The sequence below is a fragment of the Cavia porcellus genome, unplaced genomic scaffold, assembly GCF_034190915.1.
Source record: "Cavia porcellus strain 051 isolate PalLab524CR breed Dunkin Hartley unplaced genomic scaffold, mCavPor4.1 scaffold_25, whole genome shotgun sequence".
NCBI classification, from domain to species: domain Eukaryota; kingdom Metazoa; phylum Chordata; class Mammalia; order Rodentia; family Caviidae; genus Cavia; species Cavia porcellus.
The window spans coordinates 5,301,349-5,322,379 of NW_026947508.1; the positions used below are offsets into that span (position 1 = coordinate 5,301,349).

General features: G+C 58.7%; 1 protein-coding gene across 1 annotated transcript; it reads right to left on the minus strand.

Moving 5' to 3' along the window:
• Positions 1-413: 413 nt before the first annotated feature.
• Positions 414-14,704, minus strand: Slc2a5 (solute carrier family 2 member 5). The gene is made up of 12 exons (XM_003471221.5): positions 14,547-14,704; positions 7,100-7,198; positions 6,615-6,775; positions 5,352-5,476; positions 4,066-4,218; positions 3,263-3,388; positions 2,987-3,174; positions 2,787-2,897; positions 2,195-2,296; positions 1,693-1,768; positions 1,247-1,374; positions 414-1,161 (listed from the first exon to the last, which is right to left on the minus strand). Exons 1-12 carry the CDS (start codon positions 14,580-14,582, stop codon positions 961-963), a joined length of 1,506 nt encoding a protein of 501 aa, XP_003471269.3. The 5' UTR covers positions 14,583-14,704; the 3' UTR covers positions 414-960.
• Positions 14,705-21,031: the final 6,327 nt, after the last annotated feature.

Genomic DNA, 21,031 nt, shown 5'->3' on the forward strand with positions numbered 1-21,031 from the left:
CATCTGAGTTTCTCTACTGTCTCCTGGTGTTCTCTCTGCTCTTCTCACCCCTTTTAAAATTGTTTTTTGAGACAAGACCTCACTACATAGTCTGTGCTGGCCTCTAACTCATGGCGCCTCTCCTGCCTCAGCCTCCTGAGTGCTGGGTTGACAGATGTGTGCCACCACACCGGGCTGTGCATGCCCTCTTCCCACACCCCACTGCCACACTCGGTCGGCCCCTTTCCTCTGGCCTCTGCCATGCTGAGGTGGGGGCCGTCTCCTCCCCACCCTGGGGTCACCACAAGGCCCCTTGATGTTCACCATCCCCAGTGACACCTGTGCCCCTGACTCCGCAGGTGATGGCTTCCAGCCCTACACGCTCCCCTCGGCCTCCCGCCCCCGCCCCTCACACAGCCCCTGTGCATCTCGGCCCAAGTGGTCAGATCCCTTTTATTGAATGTATGGATGCAGCTCCTTTCCACTTGGCTCAGTCACTATCTCCCAGGGACCAGTCCCCAGGTCTCTCTGTGCCATACTCTGGACGCCCCACTTTCCCAGACAGGAGTTTCTGGAAGGCGGGGTTCGGATCGGAAGCCTGAATTCAGCTCTGCACAAAAGTTAGGGCCCAGGAGGTCCACGGAGGCCATAAAGAAGGGCCATTTCACTGGCAAATAGAATTCCTCCTCCTGGCCCTGTGGGAGCCCTGCTGGTTAGGAAATTTGTCCCCAGCTGCCCCATCCTGTTTCCCACAGGGGTGACAATGGCCGTTCCTGGACTCAAGGCTGGTAGCTGGCCAGTCTGAGGGGACGCTGGGCCCCAGGGAAGCACAGAGCCTGCCACAGTCCCCGCTGGGCAGAGCAGCTGGCCCTGCAGCCTGCACCCCCTTCAGTCTGGCTGCACCCCCTCCAGTCTGGATGGTGCAGACTACGGGAAGCTGGGAAGTGAATCCTGGGGAACCCGGCTCCTTCCTGGGCTCCACTACATCGAGGTGGACGACGGGAGTTCGGCCATCTCCTGGCTCTCGCTGGGGATGGCGGACACCTTGTTCATCTTGGCGAAGGTCTGGTTGATCTCAATGAAGGTCTTGTTCTTGGTTTCCGGGATGATCAGGGCGATGTAGATGGTGGTGAGCAAGCAGATGACCGCAAAGATGATGAAACTGTAGGCGCCGAGCCCCTCCTGCAGGCCAGGGCGGAGCGGGCTGGTGAGCGTGCTGTGCTGCCTGGGACAGCGGCGACCACGCGGGCAGCCGGCCCCCACTCACCTGGATGAATGGGAAGACGAGGCCCACGGTGAAGTTGGACAGCCAGTGCACGCTGCCCCCGACCATGTAGGCGGCCGGCCGCGAGGACTGCAGGAAGACCTCAGTGATGAGCAGGGCGGGGATGGGACCTGGGCATGGGGAGAGAGGGGACGGGTGTGACCTCCCTGCAGGCAGCCAGACTGGGTCCTCTGGCTCTGCACTTCAGGGACGGGGCAGGGCTGAAGCGGCTGAGGGACGTGCAGCACGGTGGGGGCCTCAGTCTGGCGCAGGGGCTGATATCCCGGTCACCCTGCCCATCTCTTAGCCAGCAGGTTCTGGTCTACATGGCGGATTCCCTGTTTGCACTAATTCAGCTCCCCCGACCCCAGAGCAAGAGGGAGAGGGACAGAGCCACTGTCATGATGCGTGGGCCACCACGACCCCAAGGCCAGCTCCCGGTCACGCACTGGGCCCGACGGCATGTCCTATGACGTAGATGATGATGCAGGCGATGCTGATGTAGGGCATCCAGGTCAGCTGGTCCTGCGGGTTGGAGGTGGGGAGGAGCTGTTAGCACCCGGCAAAGAGAGACAAGGTGGAAGCCAGGGGTGGTGGCTGAGGCAGGAGGATCATCATGAGTCCCAGGTTGGCCTGAACTACACAGCAAGGCCCCGTCTTAAAAACCAAAACAAAACAGAGGCCATCGGGGGTGGGGACCTCAGGAGACTTGGTCTCCCGATGGCCAGCTGCTGTTCTACGAGCAGGGCCTGCTGCCTGTTTCCACTCATGGGTCACCTCCGCCAGCCCTGAGGAGTCAGCTGACAGGTGGCCGAGGGCAGGGAGTGGACAGACGGCAGCTGTGCCACATTTGCTACACTAGGTTCCTTTTTGTGCCCTGTCCTTCCTGTATGGTGAGGATGGCCTGGGTCCCCTCAAAGATAGGACCCCTCGGCTCCTGCCACTCCTCACCTGCAGCACCAGGGCCACCGTGAGCACCACGCAGGCCAAGAAGCAGGTGGAGAAGCCGAGGAGCAGCAGCCGGCGCCGGCCCCAGAACTCCACCACGAACACCTGGGGGAGGAGCGGAAGACCCGGCGGGGGCGCGTGAGGCTCCAGAGCCAGAGCCCAGGCCCGCAGGGCCCACAGTGCTCGGCCTGGCTCCACATCAAGCACACTCATGCACAAACCGCACAGTGTTCTGAGGCTCCAGCTGCTCCCCCTTGAATGCACTCAGCGCCCTCGAACCCTGTGGCCATGAACTAAGGATTCCCCAGCTGTGCACATAGCTGTCCAGATGGTCTGGGGGGGGGGTCCTCCCTGCTCGGGGCCCCGGGACTCCCACACCCAGGGCCCAACCACTCCTGGCCTTCGTGGCCTGGTGGAGCTTCACAGCCTGGTGCTGATGTTGGAGCAGAGCCACCCCGAAGGACAGGGCCAGGGCCACCGTGTCTGGGGGACTGTGGGTGCTCCCCACTGGATGCAGGGCTGGGAGGCTGGGCCATGAGGGTCCTCGCAGGCTGTGGCCACCTCAGAGCCTGGGCCCTGCTGGGCAGGCACTCACAGTGCAGATGGTCATGAATACATTGACGGCTCCTGTCCCGACCGTCACGTACTGGACGTCATTGGCCTTGACCCCGGCGCTCAGGTAGATCTGGTCTGCATAGTAGTAGATCTGGAAAAGCAGTGGCCAGGGCTGGCGGAAGGCTCGGGGCTGGGGAGGGGACTGTCCCACACACGGGGACACCGCGGGCGGCCCCGTACCGCGTTCACTCCGGACAGCTGCTGGCCACCCATGAGGACCACGATGGAGATTAGCTGCCAGCGCAGGGCACGCAGGCCGAACAGTGCCCATACGGACATGGAGCCGGCCACCTTCTCCGCCTGGTCCTCCTGCCGGATCTCCTCTATGTCCTCGGCCACGTCGTCCCAGCCACGCAGCCTCTGCAGCGCTGGAGGAACGAGTGAGCAAGGGCGTCGGCCGGGGATCACGGGGTGCGGGGACGCGGGGCCAGCCAACACCTCCCCGGCCGGCGGTACCTTTCCTGGCAGCGTCTTCATCCCGCTTCTGAATGAGCAGGTACCTGGGGCTCTCGGGGAAGAGGGGCAGCAGCAGCAGCTGCAGCGCCGCGGGGACCCCGGTCAGCCCCAGCAGGATGGGCCAGCCTGCAAGCAAGGGGCGTTCACAGGTCTGGGTCCCGCCCAGGGTGGCTGGGATCCTCAGGGTGGCCCAGGCAGAAGCTGCTGGGTTTAGACCCTGGACAGTGTACAGTTTTGGACTCTGCATTGGCAAACGGGCATGAAGGTGGCAGGTGCCTCCCCACGCTGTCTTTCTCGAGGAGCAAAGGCTATAGGGGGCAGGGCTCTGGCCAGGGCAATGCTGGTGTCCCTTTCAGAGGTCTGAGGCAGGAGACACAGAAGCAATGCCAGCCGCAGATTGCTGTGCCCTTCCTGTGGGCCAGGCCTGGGTTCTGGCAGAGTCTGGGTCCTGCAGGGCCAGGTCATCCTGCCTTAGCCTCCCCTTTATGGTATGTGAAATGGGACACTCACAGAATCCAGGGGGCACCAGTGGGGGAGCCCTGAGCCCAGTGCTGCACACACAGGTGGCTGTCACCACTGTGCCCAGTCCCCGTAGGGCAGACACTGAGTGGGCAGCTTGAGAGAAGTTGGTCCTCTGCCCACTTGGCCCATCAGTCTGTCACCACCCCTCATTCAAGGCCTGGGGTGTGCCAAACAGCACCCCAATATTGTGGTGTGAGCTCCAGGACACTCAGGCCACTAGAAAAAAAAGACCAGCCCAGGGCAGGACGGAGTCCTGGGGGTGTCCGGTGTCCCCAACTCACCTTGGTCATTTGCCAGGGCATTCCGGAGACCGACCAGCTGCGCCACCAGGATGCCAACGGTGATGAACAGCTGGGGTACCACCCCAAGGGCTCCCCGCAGGTGTTTGGGGGCCAGCTCCCCTAAGTACATGGGGACCACATTGGAAGACACACCTGGGGGGACACAGTTCGTAAAGGTCAGTGGGTAGGCGGAAGTCCTCAGAGTCACTGGGCAAGCACTTTCAAAAAGTCAATGAAAAATATCTCTTATTTTTTGAGGCAGGTCCTCACGATATAGTTCAGTTTGGCCTTCTTGCCTGGAACTCACTGTGCAGCCCCCAGCTGGCCTCAAACTGGCCTCAGCTGGCCTTGGTGATCCTCCTGCCTCAGCCTCCCCAGCACTAGGATTCTAGGCAGGTACCACTTTTAATTCTTAGTCCCTTAGACTGTAAGCAAAGAGAAATCAAGCCAGGTCTGGGAGTGCCTGTCCTCCCTGGAGTCCCCTGGGGCACAGTTGGGTACCAGAGAGACCGTGGAGCCCAGGCTGGCCTGGAACTCGGCCCCTCTGCAGCCACAGGCACAGGAGGACGAGAGCCGGCACCCATGGAGACCTCGGGCTTCCTGCTGCCCCAGGCTTGAGAGGTTGCCATGGTTACCAGCCAGGGGCAAGCCCAGGGCTGGTGGTGGGATGGCGTCTGGCATTAGACCCTTTCTCAAAGGTTCAGAGCACAACTGCAGCAATGGCCTCTACACCCCACCGGTTATCCCGCACTTCCTGACATTCCTGACAAATAGCTCAGGCAAAATCTCAGGAGCCCAGGAGTCTCGCCACCAGCCACTAACTGGTCCTGACCTGTGCTTTGGGAAATCCCGAAACTGAAATAAAGGACTGGACAGACAGACAGACCCTTCTGAACTCCAGATTCTGGGTCTGGTTTTTCAAACAACAGCTTCTTGGCTGAGTGTGGTGGCACATGCATGGGATCTCAGCACAGGGGAGGCTGAGGCAGGAGGAGACAGCCAGAATCGCATAGTGAGACCCAGTCTCAAAAAACACACACAGAAACGCAGCTCCTGGGGCAGGGGCGCAGCTCCCAGCATGAACAAGGCCCTCGGCATGGTAGGGAGTGCCCCAGTGGGGGTGCCTACTCCCGCCCGTGGGGACCCCACTCGGGCTCAAGCTAGACTCCAGGAAGGAGGAGTGGGGAGGACCTTGAATCTGCCTATGCCAGAGAACCTGGGCTCGCTGGACCCTGGGCGCTTGTCCCCCAACCCACCAAACCTCGAGGCCACATGACACTGCCCACCTGCGCAGATGCCCACCAGGAGTCTGGACACTATGATGAGCTCGAAGGTCTTGGCCACCTTGCTGCACCCCATCAAGATCGCTGGCACAATGGAAAATATGTTGTTGAAGAGCAGGGCCCCTTTTCTGTGGAGCAAAGGGCAGAGGGGGTGGTTTAGAGACAGATTTATTCACTCATTCACTCATTCAACAAACACTCCCCAGTGTCTGCACCGTGCTGGGGCCCCAGGGACCACTCTCTGGGCCCAGAGACTGGCAGAGGTTGCAGGCACAGCCTGGGAGGGAAGGTTCTCGGCACAGGAACACAGCCAGGGCATCGGGCCATGCAGGGGAAAGGCTCCTTATTAATATAGGGTTACTGGGCTTTTAAAACCTGAAGCCAATGTGTGACGACCTCAGCATAACCCTGGACCTCAAACTGGGTGAGGAATTAGGAGAAACAAAGCACAGGCTGTGTCAGCACAGCCATAAAAGTCCTAAGTCGCACAGAGGCAGATTCCATTCAGCGGGAGACCCAAGGACACAGCCCAGAGGAGGCGACTTCACAGGGGCCCTCTGACAGCTCACAGGAGAGGGGTGACTTAGAATCAGAGTCCCCCGCTGGGGTCTGCAGGGATTCAGCTACAGCTCAGCTGCAGAGGTTCCGGTCCAAGGGGAGGGGAAGCCCTTTGCATGACAGATCTCAGGAGGGCTGGGGTACAGCCAGGGCCGAGATGGGTTCCCTGGCCACGCCCTTTGGTGCTGGGGGCCCTGGTTTTGGGTTTGGGGAGGACTGTGCCCCCCTAACCGAGCCAAGCGTGTCCCAGGTTTCTCCCATTTCCTCAGAAAATGGGGGTCCCCAGCCACCTCCGAGACCTGGCTCATTGTCAGTGATACATTGTCAGGGTCTGATTTCCTTCTAAAGCTCTAGACAGAAAGAAAAAAACCACCCTGGTTGCAGTGAGGATTTCAGGGTTAGGCCTAAACACAAAACCTGCTGCACAGCTGGGTGTGGCGTGCACACCTCACCCTAGTAGTCAGGAGGCCGAAGTAGGGGGGCCAGCCTGAGAAAGGATCGAGACTCTGCCTCAAAATAAAAATTAAACAATAAATCAGCAGAAAGGGCTGGAGATGGAGGTGGGGGGTCAAGGGCTTGCCTAGCATGTGTGGGGTCCTGGGTTCAAACCCCCGGGCTGCAAAACTAACCAACGGAACCTCAGAAGACAAAGGGGAAGCCCTAAGGCGGTGGTCTGGGGATCCCGGAGCCCAGACAGCCTCCCCTTACCTGCCCAGTTTATTCACCAACGGCCCGACCAGGAGGGATCCAAGGAAGCCCCCGAACGGGAACATGGACACCGTCACCGACCACAGCAGAGTGAGGGAGACCGACTCCAGGAACTCGCCGGTGCGGCTGTGGTGGGTCTCGTTGTAAAACTGCTTCATGAGCTGGGGACCAGAGCACAGGGGTGGCGGCGTCAGCCCCTCAGGCTTTGCAGAAGGAAGTTGGGGGGCACTGGGTGCATGCATGTGCGTGTGCGTGTGCATGTGGTTCCCGGGCACACAAACGAGGACATCAGGAAGAGGGAGGACCTGGGACACGGGATCCCCAGGTGGCACTGGCTCCGGGATGTGGGACGCTGCTGCCACGCCACAGTGATAGACGTGACAGTGGGGTCTCCGCGTGGGCAGCAGAGCCTGGCTCCTGTGTCCCCCCAGATCTGTGCCATACACCCCCAGGGTCCCGCGGCCCCGCCCTGAGGCCGGACCTACCTCAGAAGGCGAGTTGAGTGCAGACACGTTGTACCCATACTGGAAAGACGAGCCGAAGGCGGCAATCAGGGTGGCCAGGGACAGCACGAGGGTCAGGCCCTGCAGGGGGAGGGGTGCAGGTGGGGGAGCAGCCGGGGTGCAGGGGCTCCCGCCTCAGGGCCATCAGGAGCTACTTCATCCTGAATATCAGGTCTGTGGGCTTGGAACACTCCCTCCCCTGGACACTCTCCCACCCGCCCAGGGAGACCACTGCGGCTCTCAGGAGCCTTGGGCCTGATAGTCCTCTGCGATGGGCCGGTCCTGGGCCTGGTGGGTGTGGACAGCACTCTAGGTCTCTGCTCTTTGGACATTGGGGCACCCACTTCGTACCTGTGATGGCCCAAAGGTCCCCAAGCCCCTGTGGCGTGTGCAGCCCCCGCCATGAGACCCACCAGGCCAGGGAGAACCCAAATCCAGCACTCCTCTCGAGAGTGTGGATGAACTCCCATGATGCCCCTGCCACGGACACACCCGTGCTCAGGTGCTGTCTAAGACAAACTCTGAAGTCAGAGAGGGAGATAGGAAATCCTTGATGCCGGTAACCCCAGCTCTCACAGGGCAGGGGACCCAGGGCTGGGCCCCGCCTGGCTGTACTGCAAGCTCAAATCTGGCCTGGACTAAGCACTGAGATCCCGTGTCCTCTCACACTACAAGAACCACAACAATAAAGAAAAGAAACAGAAAAAAGAATGTAAGCCAGGCATGGCAATGCACTCCTGTAATCCCAGCACTCTGGAGGCTGAGGCAGGAGGATCGCTGTGAGTTCCAGACCAGCCTGGGCTAGAGTGAGCTCCCTGAACTATACAGGGAGACCCCGTCTCAAAAAAGGAAAAAGAAAAGGCAGGAGAAAGAGTCTTAATTATTAACACTATCAATTAGCTCCCCGGCCCCCTGGGCCCTTGGACTTCTGTCCCGTCAGGCGGAAGCCACACTGAAGATGCTCTAGTGAGGATTTCCAGGGGCCTTTAAACGCGACCCGTGACCGGGGGCCCCCTGGGACAGGAGGCCACTCCATGCTTCCCCAGGAGGGGACACTGGGGGTGCACTCTGCTCTGGGATGCGGGGTACCCTTTTGAGCTCTGCTGAGGTCCCTGCCTCTCCGGGGTCCCCAGAGCCATCACTGACACCGGTTGAGGGGGCCTGGGCCCCTCGGCCTGACCCCTCCGCCAGGGTCCCCCTTCACCAGGGACACACAGCCGCGGCTGTCCCCCCCTGTCTTCTGTGACCCAAGGCCTTGCTGCCCCTGCCGGATGGGGACCTCACGGGAGAGGTACGCAGGGACAGGACACGGGGACACAGGTCGGCCCTGCCTGGTGGTGCCCACTGAGGACGGAGCTGAGCTCGCTCCAGGCAAGTGTAAAACAGCTACAACCCCCCCCAAACCAGGGCCAAAATCACACACACCAGCGTGCTGGCCGTGTAAGGGATGCACCAGTCACCGCACTGTGGTCATTCCAGCCTGTGTATGTCCATCTGAGCCCCCAAGCTGGGCGCCACCTCACCGCACCCAAGCTTTTGTTCACTTTGGAGACAGATTTTTTTTTTTGACTGGGTCTCACTCTGTAGCCCAGGCTGGCCTGGAACTCAGTGATCCTCCTGCCTCAGCCTCCCGAGCGCACTTTAACCAGGAATTCTCCTTCTGTGAAGGGACCCGGTGAGCCTGCAGCCTGAGCCGCAGGTAGGGATGGTTCCAGGAGCTGCCTCAGACCATTGCTGACCTTTTCCCTTGGCAACCCAGCCAGGAGAGAAGAGAAGCATTGGACACAGTGGTCAGTGATGTGCCTTGCACGGGCCCTGCTCCTCAGGCTGGGCGTGATCATTGTGCCCGTAAACATCACAATAAAAATTAAAGAACAGGACGCAAAGCCCACCTTTGTCTCTGACAACCAGTCAGGAGGGACTCTAACCTCTGACTGGGCGGGACCAGCAGTAGCCCTGGGCCTGTTACGCCCTTTAAGAATAAGGGATTGCTAGGCTGGGCCGAAGGGCCTGTAACACCCTACTCTGGAGGCTGAGGCAGGAGGGTTGCTGAGGTTTGAGGCCAACTTGAACTACATAGCAAGACACTGTAAAGACAGACAGAAAAGAGACAAAGGAACAAATTTGTACTTTTAAGAAGCCCACAAGTCCTGGACAGTTAGGACTGGCCACCCACATTCCCTGGGTTGTCTGTGCTTCTCTCCTAAGCCGGCTGCACCTAAAATCCCGTAAGGGCACTTCAAGTCCATAAATTAGCGGGCTGACACCCAATTTTAAGATAAAGGAACAGCCTGGCGAAGCTGCTCACGCCTGTAATCCCAGCCCTCGGGAGGCTGAGGCAGGAGGATCATTGCAAGTTGAGACCAGCCTGGGCTACAAAGTGAGCTCAAGGCCAGCCAGAACTGTATAGAGACCCTGTCTCAAAAAGACAAAAAAAAGATAAACATCCCCGGTTCCCTGCCTGTACTCTGTTGTTTCCTTTTCTTGTCCCCTTGTCTTTTGGAGACAGTCTTACTGTGTAGCCTTGAACTTCAACCAAATCCTCCTGCCTTACCCTCTCCTCTTTTGATTGTGTACTTTAAACGTCTTCAATAAATCCTTGTATGCTGAAAGAAAGGGAGACAAAGAAGGGGGGGGAGAGAGAGAGAAAGGACACAGTGGCACGTGACTGGAACCCCGGCAGTTGGACGGTTCGGTGTCCACAGGCCCATCTCAAACTCTGCAACCCAGAGGGCCAGGGTGTGGGCCAGTGGTGGAGCCTCTGTCTAGCACGGGTTCAAGCCCAATAAATACCACAAAAATTAGGGAGGAAGGAAAAGAGACGAAGAATGGAAAGAACACAGGTGAAACTTAACCCTTCTCGGACTGAGATGCTCCTGTTCCACCAAATGCTAGAAGAACGGCCAGTTCCTTAGCGGCTCTGCACCAACAGCAGCCCTCACCCAGCGGGAGGTCATTTCTGGTTAGGAAGGGGGGCACCCCATGGAGAAGCCCCCCCAGCTCCATATACCCCGGGGCCGCTGGGGGCAGAAGAGGGGGCAGGGGACATGGGGAAGGTCAGGTCTGGGCGCCTCTGCGCACCACACAGCAGGATGCGGGGCTCAGCACTGCCCACCCATCCGGCTCTGGGCATCCGTCCGTCCATCCATCCTTCCACCCATCCATTCACTCGTCCACTCGCTCATGCATCCAGCACAGTTCTAAGCCCTCCACTCTGCTTGTCTGGAAAGGGGAGGAGGGGAGAAGAGGAAAGAAACCCTTGACCCAAGTCCTCTGGATTCCCTTCCTGGGACCGTGGCAGCAAAGACAAACCCACTGCTTCCTTCCCCGAGCCAGGGCACCTCCTACCTCCTGGTCACCGGTGGTGGTGACCAGGGCCCTCAGCTGGAAGCCAGCAGCGTGGTCCCCCGGCCCAGCTCCAGAGTGAGGGTGCAGACCACAGAGACACTCCCCACGGCATCCAGCAGGAATTGGGCCTGTCCTGCAGCCCCGAGAGCCACAGCTCCCCCACGGCTGTCAAAGGCTGTGTGCCTCCCACTCCGTCCTGGGCTGGGAGCTAAACGGTTGTGATGCCGAAAGCCACGGAATTCACCAAAATCAAACTACAGCCATCTGAGCGTTGCAAGGAAAACTCACAAGAGGAGTCTAGGAAGGGAAAGAGGGTGTTCCACAGCAGGGACCTGGGAACCCCGAACTTGGAATAGAGGTTGGAAAGGGGGCACAAGTGGAGCATGGAAGAGCGGGGCCCTCACTTCCTGGGCTCGGCACCCCAGGAAGGGGCTGCCCAAGCTGCCGGGTGCAGAACAGATGTGGACAGGCCAGCGGGGCACGGTGGTGCACGCCTGTCATCCCAGTACTAGAGAGTCTGAGGCCATCCTGGGCTACGTAATGAGATTAAAGCCAACCTGAGTGACTGCAGGCTCTGAGGACTCTGCAGAGCAGGGAAAGGGCCTGGCACCCCATGAGGGGAATGTGAATCAGGGCCAGCCTGGAAAGGGCTGCAGCCCCTCAAAGTGAGACACAGAGAGGGACATGGTGGGACCCCACAATTCTGCCTTGGAAGCCGCAGGCTGTGTGGCCAAGCAAAACCTGAACACAGGTCTTTATAGCAGCACTAAGGTCAACAGGTAAGAGCTGGCCAGGTGGCTGCCAGCTGATGCGGGGACAAATACGACATGGCATGTGCCCACAGTGGCCACAAAAACACAGTGGTTCGGGGTGCAGTGGCCCATAAGCTCTGTACTCTGCGAGGCTGAGGCAGGACGATCTCAAATTAGAGCCCAACTTGTTGGGCTCAAATTAGAGCCCAACCAGTAAGACCCTGTCGGGGGACAGGAAATCTTTTAAAAGGCTGGAGAGGTAGCTCCGTGTGAATGTTCTGGGTTCAACTCCTGGTACCACATAAGAAAAGAATTAAGGAATGAGAACAGAAGACATGAAGGCCAGCACATGCAGAGTGGATGACGCCGGAGAGCACAGCTCGGGGTGGAGGAGGCGGGCAGCGGCTCCTTGTCTTGGCTGTCACGTCCAGGCCAGGGACAGAAAGCCCAGGGGTGGCTGCCCGGGGTGGGGGCACAGGGCAGGAAACTGGGGGGCAGGGTCTGCGTGTGAACCTGGGCTTGTCAGAGACAATGAAAGCGTCACATGGTGACGGCCGCCTGCCCGAGTCTGGGCTGCAGTGCGGGTTTTCCCTGGTCCAGCCTAGCTGAGGAAAGGCTAACACTGGGACCCAGACGTCTGTGAAGTACACTCTGTCCCCGAGACAGAGGGGAAGCCACACAGGTCAGAGGGAAACGGGATTTTTTCCCATTTGGAAACAAGCTTGAACTCACAGCCATCCTCCCGTCTCAGCCTCCCGAGTGCTGGGATGACAGGCGTGTGCCTGCAGATGTCAAGAGCTGGAGGCGTTGGCGTTAACCACATCCTGGGCGCCTCAGACAGGACTGACCCGTCTAGCCGCAGGCGGAAACTTTGCCCCCTCCCGGACTCTTCCTCTCTGCAGGCCCTGGCAACTCTGCAGCTCTGTTCTGCTTCTATGAGTTCGGCTTTTTTTAGATCCCACAAACAAGTGAGATTATGCAAGCCTACTTTTTGTTGTTATTGAGACCAGGTCTTTGTGTAGCTCAGGCTGGCCTTGAACTCACTCTGGAGCCCAGGCTGGCTGGGAACTCAGAGATCCTCCTGCCTCAGCCTCCCAAGTGCTGGGGGCACAGGCATGCCAGGATGGACCGGTGGGGAGGAGGCCAGCTGGCAGTGGAGATACCCCACAAAACACAGCTTCTCACCTTCCACAGCATTTTGTGGGGAGCAGGGAGGGAAGGGACAGTTTGCTCAACAATCTGAAATGTACAACACTTAGCTCTAGCTTTCTTCTCCTCTGGTTTCATTATTCCCCCAGGTCTGGGAGTCAGCCCATGCACAGCCTTGGCCTGAGGGACACAGAGCTGGGCAGGCCACTGAGGGCGTCTCCCCACCCCCCACCTCTGCTAGACCCTTCTCAGCTTCCTCTGGCCCAGCCTGGCCTTTTGCACAGGGCCACTGTTGTCCTTGCCGCTCTCCAGCACAGGCCCCCAGGCAGGCACTGTCCTCTCCTGTCCCTGAAATCCAGAGCTGACCGGGAGCCCCCTGACCCGGGTCCTGTGCCTTTTCTATCAAATAGGTGTTAACACTAGATTCGTCTTGTCAAGGCAGCTGAGACAGAAATATTACAGGCAGCCAGCCAGGGCTCGGCCCTCGAGGAAGCCTCCGGCACAGAGGACCAGATGCCTGGTGACCTGGGAGGGGACACACACCTCTCGCTGTGGGCCAGATCTCAAGACAAAAAGGCAAAAGAAATGCAGCCCCACCCTTAAGTGTAACACTTAGGGATTAAGTCTGGATCACTTTAGGAAGCCAGGAGGCGCCACCCAGCCCCTAGGGAAAAGGCGCCACTCTCTAAGAATGCCGGCTTTCTGCAAGGCTCACTTCCAGTGCGTCCCCAAGTTAATCAGCTTTACCTGGGCTGTTAATATTATTGGCTGACCACATCTCTGTCCCACCTTATTTTTCCCCATCTTTGACCCATCTAATCTCATGCTTTTGCTATATAGAAGTCCCTGGAAAACACAGAGTCTTGGCACTCTCAGACAGAGGCTTTCCTTCTCTCCATAAATGTATTCTGCTCTAACCCTCCGTTGTTCCTTAGGGTTAGGGTTAGAGAACAGACTTGTGGACATACTAGGTCTCATTCTCCTGTATCAGTCTGATTCTTTCTTTCTGGTCTTGGTTTTTTGAGACAAAGTCTCGCTACGTAGTCCAGCCTGACCTTGGGCTCCCGGGGACCCTCCTGCCTCAGCCTCCCAAGTGCTGAGGTGACAGGCATCTGGCCCCACACCCGGCAACACTACTTTTTTGTGAAATCCACAAAGTTTCTGGGTGAACTCCAAACTCAGATTCCAAAGATGAGGCATTTCCTGCCCTTTAGGGGACATTATTAGCGTGTCCCAGGTGGGAGAAGGCACAGGGAGAGCTGGTGGCCGGGGACTGAGGCCCCACTGAGCACCCTGTGTCTCTCAGGACAGCCCTGCCACAGGGAACTACCCTCAGTGCTGAGACTTCGACCACCCATGGGCAGGTTCAGCGCTGGGCTCTGTACCCGCCCTGCACTAGATCATTCCCATTCTCCAGGCAGGAAAGACGAGGCACCAAAGAGTTAAACGGCTCGCACAAGGGTGGGAAGAGTGAGCTGGGGGTGCTTCCAGCTCAGCCCCGCCTTGGTTCCCAGGATGACACTCCCCACCCCCACTTGTGCCAGCAAGTCTTGCACAAATGTGCTCCAAGCAGACCGAGTTGGCACACGCCTTTCATCCCATTGTTTAAGGAGGCTGAGGCAGGAGGGTGGCTGTGAGTCGGAGCCCAGCCTGGGGCTACATAGTGAGTTCCAGGCCAGCCTGGACTAAGAGCAAGATGCTGTCTCAAAAACAACAAAACACAAAACAAAACATAGATACCCTCTAAGCAGATGCTATTGTGAAGAATAAAATGCAACTCTTTTTGGACTTTTTCCTTTTTATCGGTACTGGGGATCGAACTCACGACTGCCTGCTTGCAAGGCAGGTGCATTATGCCGCTGAGCTAAATCCCCAACCCCAAAAATGCAACTTCTTGAGTGTCATTAAATTCATTTTTCTGGAGATAGGTTCTCACTACCTCACTTAGGCTGGCCTTGAACTTGTGATCCTCCTGCCTCAACCTCCCCAACTGCTGGGACGGCAGCGAGCACCACAGCCCTGCTTCCCCGGCCCTGTTCACTCGGGTAGAAAGATTCTCAAAGCCTCGGCTGGCTGGACACCTCACCTCCGCGCCAGCCCGGTGCTCGGGTCCTCCCCGGCCCCGAGCCGGCCCCGCGGCACCCAGGGGTCCCAGGCGGCGGGGGAGGTGGGGTACTCACCCCTTTCCTCTTCTTCGGGTCGCTGGGCTGCTCCATCGTTGCTGTGCAGGCGGGGCCGGCTCCCAGGGCAGCACGCACTGCACGGAGAATCACAGCAGTGCACTTTGGCCACCGGGCTCAGTCCGGTATTTATAGCCAGGCCGGTCAGAATAACCCCTTCGGCGCCCTCGCTGCCTGGGATCCACTTCTGCTTTTAAACCAGGCATCCGCCGGAGGGCAGGGACGGGCGGGCCCGGGTGGGGGAGTGGGGGATGGGGGGTGGGGGTGGGCGGCGACCTCAGGGCTTTCAGGCAGCAGCTGCGTGGTCTGCAGGGGCTGGGCCTGCCGGAAGGCTTCCCCACCCCCTCCAGTGCCGAGTCAGGTAAGTGTGACCCTCTTTCTTTGGAACTGAACTCGGGGCCTCAGGCACGCTAGCACCTGCTTGCACACCGAGCTGTGACCCCCAGACCCGTGGAAGAGATTTTGGGATGAGTTTATTTTCTTTTTTGCAATACTGAGACTTGAACCCTGGACCTCTGCACCGAGCTACATCCCAGCCCCATTAATTTTACTTTCTTTCTTTCTGTTTTCTTTTGAAACAGGGTGCTAAGTTGCTAAGTTGCTTTGGCTGCCCTCAAATGTGAAACCCTCCTGCCTCAGCCCCCCCCAGACAGCTGAGGTGACAGGTGGAGGCCACCACACCTGGCTGGTAGTTCACGCTGATTTTCCTATTAAAGTGCTGCACGTTGACGGGTCCTTTTCCTGCAGGAGGAAGCCGGAGGCCCGAGATGGGATTTCCTGTGCTCAGCACTTTGGGAGGTGGGAGCTTCCCGCCATCCTTTACCAGCAGGGCAGGGAGCCTCGGCCACTACAGACGTCTGGGGCCGTCCACCCTCCGCCAGGGCACTGCCAGCCCCGTACAGGACGCATGCTCTTCTGCCCCAGCCACCGAGGGCCAAGTGGCTGAAACCAGAGCAAAGCCCCCGTCCCATCTCTGTGTCCGAGACGTGCTGCCTGTGCCATTTTCGTGGCTCTGGGCCAGCGCTGACAAGGCCACTGCTGGTGTCTACTCCGCACAGGGCACTGGCTCCTGGCTCAGGACAGAGACCCAGGGCCCTCCTCAGGGACCATGAGGAGGACGCAGTGCACAGCCGTGCACCAGGGTCACTGGCGGCCTGTCTTCTCCTGTCCCAGCCCTAACGCGAGCATCTCAGGCTAAACTGTGGCGAGACCAGTGGCTTCTGAGGACTTCACAACATCTGGAAAATTCTGCAGAGGGAAACCACTATCACAGGGGCAGGGTTACCCCAGAGGTGAAGGGAAGGAACAACACGGGCTGTGCAAACAAAGAGCAGGTCAGAGCCTGAGCTGGGGGCGCACACCTGTCATCCCCATATTCTGGGAGGCTGAGGCAGGAGGATCACAAATTCAAGGCCCTGGGCAACTCTGGGATTTAGTGAAACCCTGTCTCAAAATTAAAAACAAACAAACAAAGTCCAGGCTGGCTTCTAGCCTCGCCTCTCACACTCCTTGAGCCCCTTCAAGCCTCGGCCTGCACGACTTCCCCAGCGAGGACCTGGGAGGGGAGGGCTGGGCCCCGCTGGGCCCCACCCCAGCGCACAGGGACCGCCCCCCAGTACCTGGCTCCTGTGGCCAGGGACTGGGGGAACTCACCCACCAAGGCTCTGAGCGAGCGCGGGGCGGGACGGTGATGTTGCGGGGCGGGGTGGGGTGCTGCGGGTCCCCGCCCCCGTCTGCCGGGCAAGGGCCCTGCGTCCTCACCGGCCTCCCAGAGGGGCGGCTCCTTGAGTGACCCCCGGCTTTCCTTGAGTCCCCGACCCTCCAGCTCGGCCCTGCTGCTGGACAGAGCATGGGCGGCGCGGCCCCTCCAGCCTCCTCTCGCTTTGGGGTTTAGAAGGACCCTTGCTTTGGGAGGCTGAAGCAGGAGGGTCGCTGGGAGTTGGAGGCCAGCCTGAAACACGGGGTGAGACCCTGTCTCAAAGAGAGAAAGAAAGAAAGAAAGAAAGAAAGAAAGAAAGAAAGAAAGAACGAACCAGAAATGCGACCCACGACCTCCTGGACTGTTTGTTAATCGTAGATCGCTGAGTGTGGAAGAAACAGGAAAGAAAAAACTGCCTTGTGCTCAAAACCCCCTGATAAGAGCCCCTGGCTGGGTTTAAGAAGAAAGAGGCCCGTTTCGGGCCCTTCCGAGGTGCTGGGAGCTCTGTCCTGCCTACTGTGACACTGACTGGCTGTGGAAGGTGCACCAGGGACTTGGCCCTGGGGTGAGGCACGGGAGCCAGCCAGGGCCCTCCCCTCCGCGGGCCACATGGGTGCTTGTCCTCGTTTCCGACAACTAAGTGCAATGTGAGAGAGAGATTGAGATTTAGGATGCAAAAATCAGCAGAAGGTGGTGATGGGCTGCGTGGGGGAGAGGGAGAGCATTTCCCGGGAATACCAGAGCAAAACACAGTCTCTCTCCCTGGGACAGGAGAGGGTAGATTCGGCCCACGACACAGCTGACGAATCCCTGGGCAAGGCTAGGATGGGCGATGACATCCATGTCCAGGTCACGGCTGGCCATGCCTCTCCAGGAAGCTTCTGGAATTTTCCAGAAGCCTCCATGGTCCCCTGTCCCCAAATCCATCTGCCCTGTCCTCCTTGGGTGGGACTGAGGCTCACCCTCGACCTGGCCTCAGTGGACATTTGGTGGCCAGAGACACAAAGTGTCACTTCCCGGTGGGGCTCCGTCCTGCTGTGTGGAGGGTGGGGACCAGGAGCCAGCCCTGGCCCCCAGCACCCCCCATGGCTGCCTCCTGCCCGGACTCCGTAGGACAGGACGTCCAGCTCTGCTTTCATTTCCCCTCCTCCTCCTCCTTCTCTCCTTGTGTCCTGGGGCTGAATCAGGGCTGTCACAGCGAGCCCACCTCAGCCTCTTACTTATTAGACGACTTTTCTTGTGAGTTGCCCTGGCTGGGCTTGAACTTGCAAATCTCCTGCCTCAGCCTTCATGAACACAGAACCGGAAAGTCTGCGGGGACAGACACCGGGAGCCCCAACAGCGAAGCCTCTGGTTGTACAGGTTGGGCCGCTGGCTCTGCTGGGTGCTGGGCGCTGCCTGTGTGTGGTGAGGTCTCTGGTGCCCGGGGTCTGCAGGGTCCTTGGCCCTGTGGGGGCACAGAGGAGACCCTGGAGATGGCACTGAGTGCAGAGCCCTCGGGGCCCAAGCTTAGGGTTGGCACACTCGAGGCACAGCTCTGCCCTGAGGGGCACCCAGGCCCTGCCCTGCGGACCATGGATCTGGAGACGTAGCTGCATCCTGGGAGCCAGTGGCCTTGGGACCTTCTTGCCTGAGACTCCAGAGACCAGCCCCACGCTGCTCATGCAGGTGCCTGTGGGGTTTTACTCGGGCCTCTGTTTTGTTATGTTTCTGTTTAGAGGCTTGTTTGTTTGTTTTTATTTTTTATTTTCTGTCTGTTTGAGACAGGGTCTCCATGCAGTTCAGGCTGGCCTTGAGCTCACTTTGTAGCCCAGGCTGGTCTCAACTTGCAATGATCCTCCTGCCTCAGCCTCCCGAGTGCTGGGATTACAGGCGTGAGCCACCACGCCCGGCTCTGTTTGTTTGTTTTTGAGGTAGCATCTTGCTGTGTAATTCGTGCAGATTGGTCTTGAATTCGGGGAGCTCCTCCTGCCTCAGCCTCCTTAGCACTGGGACTCCACGTGTCGCTACCGCGCCTCAGCGGATTTCATCACTGCTGCAACTGCTTTTGTTTGTATTCAGATTAGAAAGCTGCGCAGGATCCACCAGCCTTCCCCCAAGGCGTCCTTCCCCGTGACACGTGCAGGAGTCGTTTCCTTTAGGACGCGTGGTCCCCATCCAAGCACAAAGCCCTGCACGTGCCCAGTGTTGGTGGCTGGCTCAGCGGGCAGGGAGGGCAGGGCCAGGAAGGTGTGGGCCGCTTCCATTTGATAAGGGCCGTTATTATCAGGGTCATGGACAGGGCATCGCCTGGGCCCTGCTTGGCACTCAAGGAGGGGAGGGGCACGCACAGCCCCTCAGGAGCCCGGTGCCCACCCACACCACCGGGTGCCGCTGCCCCAGAGCTTCTGCGGGGGGCAGGCAGCTGCCCGGGCCATGCCCGAGTTCTCGGGCCCTGCCCCCATGGGGCTCTCGTCCGTCCACGCGTCTGCTGAGTGTGCCCGAGGCAGGCGGGCTCTGACCACGCTGGGACACACCTGGCGAGTCATCTTGTTTTCCCCTTCCCAAGAGCAGAGTTTGACCCCGCCTATCAGTGAGTTCAGGAGGAGCACAGGAAGGGGGCAAGGGTTCCTGGGGAGCCGTGGGCCAAAACACAGCCATGAGGGTGCACAGGGCACCTCGGTGCCCAGCAGCTTCTGCTCATTGTGCCTGACCTGGCTGGGCCCTCTGTTCTGGTTTGGTTTGGTCTGCTTTGGTTTCACCAGTCCTGAGGGTTGAATGCAGGGCCCCTGCACTGAGCTACATCCCCAGCCCTTTCTTGTTTTTTTTTATTTGGAGGCGGTGTCTTGCTAAGTCACTCCATGGCAGAGACTGGGCTAGAATTTAAGATCCTCCTGCCTCAGCCTCCCAGAGCCCAGGAATTATAGTCATGTTGATCCCCATGCTCAGCAGATCCCTTTGTTTTTAAACATCATTACTTCGAAATTGTGGGGCCAAGGATGTCGCTCAATGGCACAAGCGCTCACCTGGCAAGTGCAAGGCTGTGAGTTTGATCCCTGGAACAAAAAAAAAAAAAAAAAAAAAAAAAAAAATTGTCAGAGAACATACAACCTAAGACTTACACAGTCAGGACCATGTTAACCCGCAAGGCCCAGGTTGGGTGGAGCTCTGTGGTAGTGCTGGCCCGGCAGGCGGGCCCTGGCATCCACCTGCCACCTGCTGGGGTGTGGACTCTTGGCCCCCCACCTGCTGATTCTGCACTTGGGCCTGTCCCCAAGGTTCTTCACTCAACCTGGCTGGTGCTGCCTGATGGCTTTACCCTGGGTAACCCCACCCCCACCTGCAGAGGCGTCCCAGGGCTCCACTGGCCGCTCAAGGCACTGGCAGGGCAGAAGCAGCTTTGCACTCGTGGGCAGAGAGCCTCTCTGGGATCTACCCCTGCCTGCAGGCAGCCACCGCCTCGGACCTCAGACTGGAACAGCCTGGGCAACATGGTGAGCCTGTCTCTCAAAAAATAAAAAATAAAGCAATCAAGCCTATTGTGGTGGCTCTTGCCTGTAATCCCAGCACTCAGGAGGCAGAGGCAGGAGCTTACAGTAAACTCAAGGCCAGCCAAGGATTTCTATGGAGACTATCTCCAAACAATCAAGAATTTGAACACAGATCATAGGCTGGGGTGTAGCTCAGTGGTAGAGCACCTTCCTAGCACGTTCCACCCCAGTGCTGTGAAAATAAATATGTAAATAAAGACTTAAAAAACAAAACAGACTGAAGAATGTAATCCTATGTGGATATTTTCCAAATATTTTGTCTTTCTGAGACAAGGTCTCACTATACAGCTCAGGCTGGCCTTGAGCTCACTTTGTAGCCCATGGTGGTCTCAAACTTGCAATGATCCTCCTGCCTCAGCCTTCCAAGTGCTGGGATTACAGGTGTGCAACACCACGCCTGGCTCTGAACATGTTTACAAACTGATTTCTGCTGCTGGGGGGCCCACGATCCCCCCAGCAGCCACTGGCCACCCTCCAGATTTACCTCGAGCCTGCCCTGTGGAGAAATGGAGCTGAAGCTCTGGATCCTAGGGCTGACGGCGACCCCAGAGGCTGTGCCTGGCGCCCATGTGGGCCAAGTCCCTCTCATGGCCAAGACAAAGGACGTCCTGTGTCCCAGGCACTGCCGGAGTGCGGGTGTCACTGCGGGCTCCTTAGTGTGTGCTGCAGGGGACACAGAGACCCAGAGGGCAGCGGGATCCGCCCTCTAGCCTGGATCCTGCGTGGCGGCCAAGCTGGAGCCCCCGGGCCGCAGGCCAGGCTGCCGGGCTGCTGCTCCCCGTCAGGGGCTGAATTTGTCCATGGCCACCTTGATGTCCTTCCTTCTCTCCCTGCTTCCTCTTCCTCCCGTCCTCTCCCTCCCTCCCTTTCCCCCTTCTTTGCATGTGCTAGGCAAGCCCTGGACCACTGAGCTACACTGCCAGCCCCTAAACCTTTAACACATTGGCATCTTTAAAAACTACGGGTGATGCTCAGTGGTGGAACTTGGTGAGAAGCCCTGGCTCTGCCCTGCTGCCCCAGCATCAAATGAATGAACTAATACCCTGTGGTCTCCCCTGGCACTCTGAGGCCCCCTGGTGGTCACGCTGTTCCTCACTCTCCCCCGAGAAACTCTTGGCCTTTGTCCCTTCTCCAGCAGGGCCCGCTTCCAGGTGGCCCAGGCTGTGCAGTCACAGGGCGTCTGGCCCTGCACACACAGCAGGAGCCCAGAAAGGGGAAAATTCATCAGGGATTTGCATTTGCAACTCTCAAGAGGC

Excerpts from the sequence above, each read along its gene's own strand:
- Slc2a5 (XM_003471221.5), bottom strand. The coding sequence starts at position 14,582 with ATGGAGCAGCCCAGCGACCCGAAGAAGAGGAAAGGG. Across the intron at positions 6,776-7,099 it reads CACTCAACTCGCCTTCTGAG|CTCATGAAGCAGTTTTACAA; the intron begins GTAGGTCCGGCC and ends TCTGGTCCCCAG. Across the intron at positions 3,389-4,065 it reads TGCCCTGGCAAATGACCAAG|GCTGGCCCATCCTGCTGGGG; the intron begins GTGAGTTGGGGA and ends CCTTGCTTGCAG.